This window comes from Somniosus microcephalus, chromosome 12 (genome assembly GCF_052327205.1).
Source record: "Somniosus microcephalus isolate GS21.2 chromosome 12, FLI_Smic_1.0, whole genome shotgun sequence".
NCBI lineage: Eukaryota > Metazoa > Chordata > Chondrichthyes > Squaliformes > Somniosidae > Somniosus > Somniosus microcephalus.
Window position 1 is genome coordinate 95,459,412 of NC_140998.1, and position 10,394 is coordinate 95,469,805.

The 10,394-nt window shown below is 51.1% G+C and overlaps 1 protein-coding gene across 1 annotated transcript; it reads left to right on the forward strand.

The window, feature by feature from the left end:
• The first annotated feature begins 227 nt into the window (after positions 1 to 227).
• On the forward strand, positions 228 to 6,563 carry LOC147109404 (uncharacterized). The gene is made up of 3 exons (XM_086002311.1): positions 228 to 450; positions 610 to 1,187; positions 6,426 to 6,563. Exons 1-3 carry the CDS (start codon positions 228 to 230, stop codon positions 6,561 to 6,563), a joined length of 939 nt encoding a protein of 312 aa, XP_085858437.1.
• The last annotated feature ends 3,831 nt before the right edge of the window (positions 6,564 to 10,394 follow it).

A 10,394-nucleotide genomic window follows, 5' to 3' on the forward strand; every position in this document is an offset into this window, starting at 1 on the left:
AGGCCCCCAGGACCCACAAACAATGCCGTAAAAAATACAACGATCTGACCAGGATTGTGAAGGTGAGTAGCCTTTCCAGTCTCCTCCTCATTCTTGCATGTACACCTGACATGATGGGCAAAGGGACCTGAAAGTCCTACTGGCCAGCCCTCAGCCAGCAGCATTGGGACAGTCATGAGCATCAAATGGCCATTCGGCACTCTACACTTTGGCCAAGCTATTCCCCCATGGGAGGCAGTGCACACTACATCAAGGCTTCACTGCGCACTTACAGCCCGTCCTTTCTCTTGCAGGCTAAAGTAGCGTTTAATCGCCAGGCCCGTGCCAGGGGTGGCCGCGCCAAGCTGCAGAAGCTCACTCGGCTGGAGGAGCGCGTGTGTGTGCCCATGGGAGCCCGTGTGATTGTCCCCACAGCGTGCGGTGTATCCACCCCTCCACTGCCCGGCAATGGTAAGGACCTCGCCTTTTGGCCCTCTCGCGTCGCACTGGCCCATCCGAGCTACCTCCTTTGCCACTGTCCCACCAATGCGCTGAATCCCACCAGTCCTAACTCCCTCGCTGACGCCGTCTCCTCACTCTGAAGCTACTCTTGTGCATTCTTGCTTTCAGCTGGTGACGACCAGGACCCTGAAGCTGCCAGTGACAGCACCTCCGACCAGGAGGAGGAGGAGGAGCAAGCCGGACCTTCGGGGGAACAGTCACGTCCCGCAGGAGAGGAGAAAATGCTTGACACCTCCTCACTGGACGAGTGCCTGGAGGAACTGTCGCAGGGCAATGCAGCTTCTGGGACCAGTGGCGTCCAGCCACCCAGCAGCCATGCGCGTGGCCCGCGGCCTTCCCCCCAAAGGGGGGAAGGATCAGAGGGGAGTGCTGCTGCTCGGCACACTCGCCGTCACCAACGCGGCAAGGGTCCCCTAGTTCGGCCCCCTCCTCCCCAGCGGGAGAGTCGCGACTCCAGTCCGGACACCTTCACTTCGGAGGTGGTGCGGAAGCTCGATCAGATGGCCGACGACTCGGACCGGCGCCACACGGAGCTCATGAGCGTGGTGGGGCGCATGCCTGAGGCCATCGAGTCGCTGGCGACCAGTGTGCGCGAGTTCGGGGCAGCAACTGCCGCGACTGGCCGCATGCTAACTGATGCCGTCAAGACCCTGGCGGATGTGATGCGCGCGCACACCAGGACCACAGTGCCACTCACTGCTGCCACACGCGCTGTCTCAGGCAGGCATCGCCAGGGCAGGCGCCGCGCTGGACCATCCCAGCAAGCCGGCCATCGGCTGATTGCTGCGGATCCTGCAGTGCGGGCCCGGCCGAGTGCCACCGCGCCACAGCACCAGCCAGCGCATCCCAGACGCCAGCTGGCCCACATTGCGCCATCCGTCGCCGCCATTCCCCCTCTGGGGCGTCAAGGGCAAGCGGCTGCAGCTGATGGTGGCCAGACTCAGGTGCGCCACTCAGGAGACGGCCCCTCGAGGCCCAAACGCCGTGTAGGCCGCCCCCCAGCGGCATCTGGCGGAAGGGCATCTGAGCCTCAGGCGCCTTCCCCCAGCCTCGCAGCAGCCACTGGGCAGAGCTTGCGAAGGAGCAGCAGGCAGGGCAGGGGAGGCAAAATGCTGGCCAAGGTCTCGCCTTCGCGGGCCACTCAGTAGAGGGTGTGGCCAGCTTTCCTTTAATATGGCGGTGGCCATCTTTATTTTGCCCATGGTTGTGCTTTTGGAGGGCTTTTTTTTTGCGTTAGGCCGACGTTGAGGCCCGGTTTCAATAAAGGTGGAGTGGCTCCTCCCCAGTTTGTGGGAGTGAGTCGTTTGTTGGGCTTTTTGTGGGGCCCGTTTATTGTTTTTGGGGATTCATGTGGGAAGGGCTTTTCATTTTTGTTTAATAAAAAATTATCTTTATTCATGCAGTCTCCATGGTTGTTCTTCTTAGTGTTTGTTGGCTTCGCCGGCTGAGGGCTTGCGGAGCGGCTGCATTCATCTTCCATCATGGCCCCTGGCCATTCCCTGACAGGGGGCTTAGAAGTACCGTGTAATAAGGTGGCGTCGTGCGGCCCTTGGCCCTGGTCGCTCCCTCCTGGGAACGTACTCCTGCTCCTCCTCCTCCTCCTCCTCCTCATGCTACAACTGCTCCTCCTCCTGAGGTGCTGGTCCAACATCAGGTGGCAGTGCCTGAGTCCTGCGGATAGCCAGGTTGTGTAGCATGCAGCAAACCACCACAAATTGGGAGACCCGGTCCGGCGAATACTGGAGAGCTCCTCCGGAGCGATCAAGGCAGCGGAACCGCTGCTTGAGGACCCCAATAGTTAGCTCGATGATGTTGCGGGTGGTTTGATGGCTCTCGTTGTAGGCCTCTTCAGCAGCGGTCCTGGGCGCGCGGAGCGGGGTCATGAGCCAGGTGCACAAAGGATAGCCTTTGTCACCGAGTAGCCATCCTCTTGGGGGAGGCTGTGCCTGGAACATGTCATGCACAGTACTCTGCCGCAGGATAAAGGCATCGTGGCTGCTGCCTGGGAAGCTGGCATTGACTGCCATGATGCGCTGCTTGTGGTCACAGACCAGCTGCACATTCAGAGAATGGTAGCCCTTCCTGTTGCGATACTGCTCGCCATGCTCCAGAGGGGCCCGCAAAGCCACATGCGTACAGTCAATGGCGCCCTGCACCAAGGGGAATTCCCCGAGTCTGGAAAATCCCAATGCGCGCTGATGCTGGCTCTCCAGGGCCATGGGGAAGGAGATGAATTGGCTTCTCCTTCTGAACAGTGCTTCGGTCACCTGGCGGATGCAGCGATGCGCGCCGTACTGGGAGATGTTTGCTATGTCCCCAGCAGCGTATTGGAAGGAGCCGGTGGCATAGAAGTTCAATGCCACCGTCTCCTTCACTTCCACCGACAGAGACGTCCTGCACCTGAGCTTTGGCCGCAGATCTCGGCGAAGCAGGTGGCAGATCTCTGCAATCACCCCCTTTCGGATTCGGAGCCTTTTAACACATCGCGCGGCACTCATGTTTAGGTAGGAGCGCTGCTGGCGGTATAGCCTGACTGGGTAAGGCCTACGTGGCCGACGCCTGTAGCCCCCTCTGCCTCTAGCCAGGGCTGCCCCTCTCACAATGCGTCTGCGAGCCCTACGGACATGGAGCTGCAGCTCCGCGTTGGCACCCCATGCAACCCCCATCAAATCCTGGCAAGCACTCTAATTTCCAAATGGCCACTTGCAGCGCTGTTGCCTGAGTCCAATAATACCTGGCTCTTGCTGCTTGAAACCAGTTAGCTGTCCTCCTTGTTGTGTCTCCAGAAATGCGTTGCACAAGACTGTTTTCTGAAAAAAGGATGGCCTTTATACTGGAGAGGACGTTCCCTTTAATTAGCGCCCCCCGGGGCCCGCGCTGGTTGTGTTGCGTTCCTTTTTCCAAACGCTCCGGCCGCCCGCCGCACAATGGGGCGGTCCGACTGAAGTTTGCAATCGGGGCGGCCAAAGGGCGTTGCACGAGGATGTGACGTCATTTTCTGCGCGCGCATCCGGGCGGGCGCTAAACTTTGCGCCGGCGCTAACGGGCAGCTTAATTTGGGGCGGGGCGCAAACTGCGCTGCGCCCGGGCGCTACACGCCTAGCGCCCGGAAATCACTTCTCTTAAGGCGCTAACTGCTGGCGCAAGCAACTGAAAATCTAGCCCTAAGTTTATAAGTGTGCCAAATGCTTGTATTTTGGTCTGAGGTCGAGGGACCCGACCATGTCTCCACCTAAGGCAGCAGATCAGTGAGAGGCCTGGCTGCATGTCCTTTCAGTTCCTTTGCAGGAGAGTGGACAAAGGAGCAGCCCTGTTCGCCCAGCCCGAGCTGGGCATCGAATGAAGATATGGTTATACAGAATGTTGGGGATCACCTCGCCACTGGACAAATCCAGGAGGAGACCCTGCAGCGACCTTCGGGAGAAACCGGACAGGGTCCGGAGGAACCTACCTACTCATCCTATGCGGAAGAGATGGCCCCAGCTGGGTGGGACATGACCCAGCACTATCCTGACCGAATTTCACTTGCGGGAGACCTCGCTATTGAGGAGTCATGGTGGGGAAGCGCGGGCACCTTCTCAGTTAGGGATGCGTTCCCCGGGAGTGGGTGGTGATGACCCGGGAAAGATTGTAAAAGGAAGGGGGAGACCCAAGAGTCGCGTGGGTGCGTTTGGGGAAGGGAGGAACTCACCCGGGGCCCACGGGCAAAGTTAGTGTGTAAGTGTGGCTGGGAATGATGAGTGGGTGGCCAGATCTGGGATCCAAGTTTGGGTGTGGGGCCAGTGAGAGCCGCCACACAGGCACCCATCATTTTCTGCAGCCAGTCGAGGGAAGACGGGAGGGGGAGGGACTGGGAGTCCTGATCCCATACTCCCCGGTCTCGGTCTGTGAAACATGAGGGGTACCCCGCCTCCACAAAGTGACAAGGGAACGGCTCGGGGCTGGCGGATCAGACTGTTCTGTAAAATCCATTCTGCATGTTTTAAAGGTTTAAGACCATTAAAGGGGGGGGTGGAATGAACATTTACTGCCCGGGTGGGAGAAGCAATACCCACTCGAATTTCGTGACCCATCATTGGCACGTGATGGTCAGGGTTTATTTCAGCATTTTGTTTCAAATGTTTAATGAAGATTTTTGTATTTTGTTTTACAGTTCCAAGCGGTGCAGAGGTGTAGGACCCTCTCTGTGATTGGGATCATTTTGATTACATTGTATGACCAAGATTGCAACATTTTGTAATATGTTATAATGTAACAAGCGGTGCAGGGGTATGAGACCCTTATTGTAACATTTTGTAATTGATGTATCTGTAGATGCCTACCGTACCACAGTTTTTCTCGGATTTGAGGGGAATAGATGGGTCGGGGGATCAGTGATAGGTAGCTATAGGTAAATACAGGGGATGATTGTTTGTGGGGGGTCAGAAAATTTTGCTCATTTCTTCAAGAGGATACTACAAGCAAGTTGGAATTATCCAAGGGGTGAATGTAGGGGTCGCAAAATCCCCTCAGCCCCCGAAGATCGGGAAATATTAATCCACATCGTGGACGAAGACCTGTGTGATTTAAATTTTCTCTGGGTTGGACAATGTTTTAAAACATACCCAGAACTGCAAAAGGCTGTGTTATAAAGCTCGTAAGCTGGGCACACTTGGACACTGGAATCAAAGAACTTTGTGAACATTGCACACTTTAAGATTGTACATTTTATTAAAAGATGTACTCTTGAGTTTTGGACTGTTTAAATTGCCCAGGGCATAAAAATGGCTGAACAGACCTCATGGAAGCAGAATTATAAAAAGGCAGCAGAACAGGACAGACAGGCTGTTAGCATATGAAAAAGCTCAGCGCTGCCCTGTAGTGGGTTTGAATGGAGCCCGAGCTGTCAGTCACCCTGTGGTATTGGGCGTGTCCGGTAACCGACAAGCTGCTTGTTTACACTGGGGAGTAGCTTGTTTACACTGGGGAGTAGCCCGTTTGAATCAGCCAATCATCGGACAGTAAGCACAATGGGTTGTTTACACACATCCATTCACTGAAATTGACTCTACTACGTGATGTCTCCATGTATGAATGGAGGAAGTTAAAAGCCCTTCTCTTGTGTATTCGGACTTTTCGGCGCGAAGTTGCGCACGGACCTTTTCGGCGCGAAAACAGCAGGGACTACCAGGGTATAAAGATTAAGCCCAGGAAGTCCTCTCTCTCTCTTCTCTTTTACTCTTCGGACTGCAGGTGAGCAAGGCTTTTGACCCACTAGCAAGACAATCTAGTGAGAAGTAAAGGGGTGGTAATTTAAGGGAACTGTTGCTAAGATTGTAAAATTAACATTGTAGCCATTTGTCCCTTGTTTTGCCGTCTGCCTTCCCCTGTTAAGCAATTTTACCGTGTGGCGTAGTTTCTTTAGTTTTAATAAAATTTGACTTTCTTGCATCCAGACCATTTGTCCGTTTCTAATATATCATTAATTATAAGTTCCTCCAGTCAGAACTGGAAGGAGGGTTTAGCGATTCAAAACCGCTGATTGGAATTGGTCACAGTGCAGTGGCAAAAGGCTGCCTGACCAGGTAAATTACCGTAAACCAGGTAAAGGATGCCCCCCTACACAGGTCAAAATGAGTGCGCACTTCCTGTCCACCATTTTGGATCTTTAGGTGCCCATTTAGCTCCCAAAAAATGGGTGTGGCACGATCGAATTTCTAAGCTATAGTTTTCCTGCAGCACACAGGCCGAGCCGACTGCAGGAGCAGGACTTTAAGCTGGATTCCTTTTTGTAACATTGCTCCCCACTTTTCATGACAGAATCAATCTTCTTGCAGCTTGTACTAGATATTAAGGTCTCCTTAGTCTCCGGTTTTATGACTTTTAATCTGTTTGCCTCACCACAAGAGGGTTTCATTTAAGTGAATTACTTTTGGCTTCGAGAGCTGAAAACAAATCTAAGTGAGATCAAAAGCAAATATATCACCTGCAAAGAGACTTTCAATGATGCTCTGAATAGAAGTAGGCTAGGTGCAGAGGGATTTGAGGGTATAGGTTCGCAGGACATTAAAGGCAGCACCTAAGGTGATGAGGCTGTATAAAAAGCTAATGGAATTCTAGGTTTTATCACAAGAGTCATAGAATAGAAAAGCCAAGAGGTATTTATGATTTCAATGGAACAAAATTCGTGTGGATTCTACAAAGGGTGAGGGATTTGACCCACCAGATTACCATTCAGGCAGTGAAGCTGAAGCAACATTGCCTCACTGATAATTATTTCTATCTGCTAACAACCTTCTATATGCAACTTGCAGATTATTCGACCCATCTGCGCTCCCTCCGTGATTTGCATATCTCTTAGTTTGCTTCCTCTCCCCCTCCCCTCTTTCCTCTCTATGTTTAGATCTCTTTATTTTAAAAGACAAAAAAAAATTGAAAGGATTGAATTGGAAGGCAAGCTACAGATTCTGAGAATCTGTGTCCCAGAGCGAAGAGAACTCAATTTTTCATTAATTATGAAACAGTGAAGAAAGTTGTTCTGCTATTACAACAGCTGATGAGTGTGCACTAAACACTGACAAGGTCTTTGTTAAGAAACAATTTAAACTTGGCATGATTTCAGGATCAGTATTTTCAAAATCGTACTATTTTCCCACTGGTATAAATTAGAGAGATGGGTCGATATCAGTAAGTTACTTTAAGTGACATATTGGTTTCAAATTTGACTCATTCATTTTAACAAAACTGAACAGATAGCACAAAAATCCATAGTTTTCCTGCCAAGCACAGGCCTGGCTGACTGCAGCAGCTCTAGTACTTTAAGCAGAATTCCTTTGTTGTAACATTGCTCCCCGCTTTTCATGGCCGAATCAATCTGCTTGCAGCTTGTACTAGATATTAAAGTCTCCTAAGTCTCCTGTTTTATGACTTTTAATCTGTTTCCCTCTCCATAAGAAGGTTTCATTTAAGTGAATTACTTCTGGCTTTGAAGGTTGCAAAAATTTGAGTGAGGTCAAATGCAAATACATCACCTAAAAAGAGATTTCCAAGTCATTCCTCGTATGCAGTTTGGTTCATGCCTTGATTGGTTATCATTGTCTACCCAAAGCATGGCATTTCAGGAAGTTCCAAAGTGTTTATCTGTGACAGCACTGAGCAATCATTCTGAGGAATAATTGATGTCCTGCATTGCTGCAAAGATAACTATATTTTAACTATGCGTCAACTGGTCAATTGAAGAAAATGTAATTATTTCCAAATACATTTTTCTCTTCCAGGGCCCACAAAAATAATCTGAGCTGCTGCTGCCTCGGGACCTCCACCCTCTGTGGTTGCGCCACCACCGCCCCCCCCGACCCACCAAACTCCTCCACCCACCACCCCGCACCACCCCCCCCCACCCCCCACAACTTACCTTGTTGCTAGCTGCCCCGATCTTGAGACCTATATCTGGCGATCTGCATCGGGATGCTTGTTTGGCGACCCGCAGCTCGCCTGACAAATTTAAATGAGCAAACATCGCCGATCGGTCAGGCAAAAATCAAAATCAACCCCAAGGAGTTTGACAACGTCTAGGAAGAAACAGTCCACTTTACTAGTGCCCCTGCCACTGCCTTCAATATCCATCCCCATGATCACCAGTGCACTGTGGCTGCAGTGTGTACTATGTACAGGATGCACTACAACAACTCACCAAGCTTATTTCATTTCCAGCATTTCCAACCCTATGACTTTTATCACTGAGAGGAACAAGAGCAGCAATATCGTGGGAACACCATCACTGCAAATTCCCTTCCAAGATGCACATGATTGTGTTGAACATCTACCGCCATTACTCCATTATTGCTGGTCAAAATCCTACAATTCCTTACCTAACAGCACTGCGGGAGTAACATCATTGCAAAAACTGCAGTGGTTGAAGAAGAAGGCCAACCATCAACTGCTCAAGGTAACTAGGGATGTGGAATAAATGCAGGATTGTTCGCATCACCCACATCCTGAGAACAAAATGCTAGTCACCACTGCAAATAGCATGAACTCCTCTAATGTGTTCCATCGTAAGATAATGGCCACAAAACTCCAAGTAGTAGCTTAAGCACTTTTACCATTTTCTACGTGCAGAAGGCTTTAAGAGCTGAAGACTGCTAAGTTTGGAATCATTTTTAATGTTATTTTTCAGAAGGCAGTTGAGCTTTAAGGGCTAGAGACTGCTTTCTAAAATGACAGCCTTACTTTAAGAGAATGCAGCCTCTCTCCAGGGACACTACAAGGATGTGGCATTGGGCCTCCTACTGAGCGCACAGCCTGAAGCAGCACGTTCGTCGCAGGGCTGTGCACTGAAATCATTCAAAACAGCAGGCAGCACCAAAATAACGTGCTGCCTGTGATTTTTAAACGAGTACGAGTGAATCTCGTCCCACGTTGCCACCGCCCATATTAAGGCCTTATCGATTTTCTAGGCCATTGTTCCCAAATAACCTGCAGGGCAACATGGTTCCTTTAATATATCTATATTGATTTCAACACCATTAACTTGTCTATGCTTTTATAAGAAATATTTACTTCTGCAAGCTACAATTACAAATTAATGATAGACTACACGATTATTTTAGCACCCTGAAGCAAGGAGAAAATATTTTTGTGAGGCAGTACAATGGTTTCCTTACAGACCCAGTACTACATGGTTGCAGCTAGACAACAAAAGTAATTAGCCACCCTTATAAATAGTGCTGAACCAAAGTGAAACAGAAGGGGTAAATTTCCTCTGAGTTTCTTCTGCTGTAACTTTGGCGGAACTGCGGCGGTAAAGCGGGAGAAGCTCAGAGGAAAATCACCCCCACAATGAAGCAATGATGCTGAATTTCCTCACTACCTTCAGCACTTACGCTGTTATTACACTAAAGAGTGCCTTTCCACTTACCCGCTGGACCCAGCGTTCCTGCCTCGCCATCCTCCCACAATCAGACACCTCCCTGACTCCCGGCCAATTTTCCCCGTAATTATTTGGGGGGGCGCACAACCCCTTCAACATGCTGCGCAGCCCATTCAAAGTTCGCGCATGTGCAGTTTTTTCAATTTAAAAGCCGCCTCAACGGCTCCGTGAGACCCCTGGAGCGCTGCACGGCAATGCAGACGCAGCTAACAGGGAACATTACCTCTGGCCCTTCCAAACTCCCTCCAACCTCCCCCATGAGACCGCCGAGCCCTCCCCCACGAGGCCTCCGATCACCGATCCCCCTCTGGCCTTCCGACCCCCAGCCCCTGGACCCGACTTCCCCTCCGGCCTCTGATCTCCCCCTCGGCCTTCCGAACCCCCAGCCTTCAATTCCCACCACCCCCACCTAGTCCCCAATCCACCCTCCAGCCTCTGATCCCCTGTCCCTGACACCCCTCTGACGATCTTCAGCCTTCCGACCCCCCCCAATCCCAGACTTCCGGACTACTGCCCCCCGCTTCCCGATCCCGGTCTTCCGACCACCCTCCCCCCAATCCCGACCTTCCGACCCACTCCCCCAATCCCGGCCTTACAACCACCCCCCCACACCCCCCCCGACCCCAGCCTTAAAGGAGGACACATATAACCTCCCAGAGATGTCGGGGAACATAGGGTCTAATGAGCAGGAGGAATTGAATTAAATCAGTATTTGTAGGGAAATGGTGTTAGGGAAATTGACTGGATTGAAGGCCGATAAATCCCCAGGGCCTGATCATTTACATCCTAGGGTACTTAAGGAAGTGGCCCTGGAAATAGTAGATGCATTGCTGGTCATCTTCCAAAATTGTAAAGATTCTGGAACAGTTCCCATGGATTGGAGGATAGCTAATGTAACCCCACTATTTAAAAAGGGTGGTAGAGAGAAAACGGGGAATTATAGACCGGTAAGCCTGACATTCATGCTTGACTAATCTACTGG

Coding starts and splice junctions, on each gene's coding strand:
- LOC147109404 (XM_086002311.1), top strand. CDS start 228: ATGGGAGGCAGTGCACACTACATCAAGGCTTCACTGCGCACTTACAGC. Junction 451..609: donor CCCTCCACTGCCCGGCAATG/GTAAGGACCTCG, acceptor TCTTGCTTTCAG/CTGGTGACGACCAGGACCCT. Junction 1,188..6,425: donor GCGCGCACACCAGGACCACA/GTGCCACTCACT, acceptor TGGCTTCGAGAG/CTGAAAACAAATCTAAGTGA.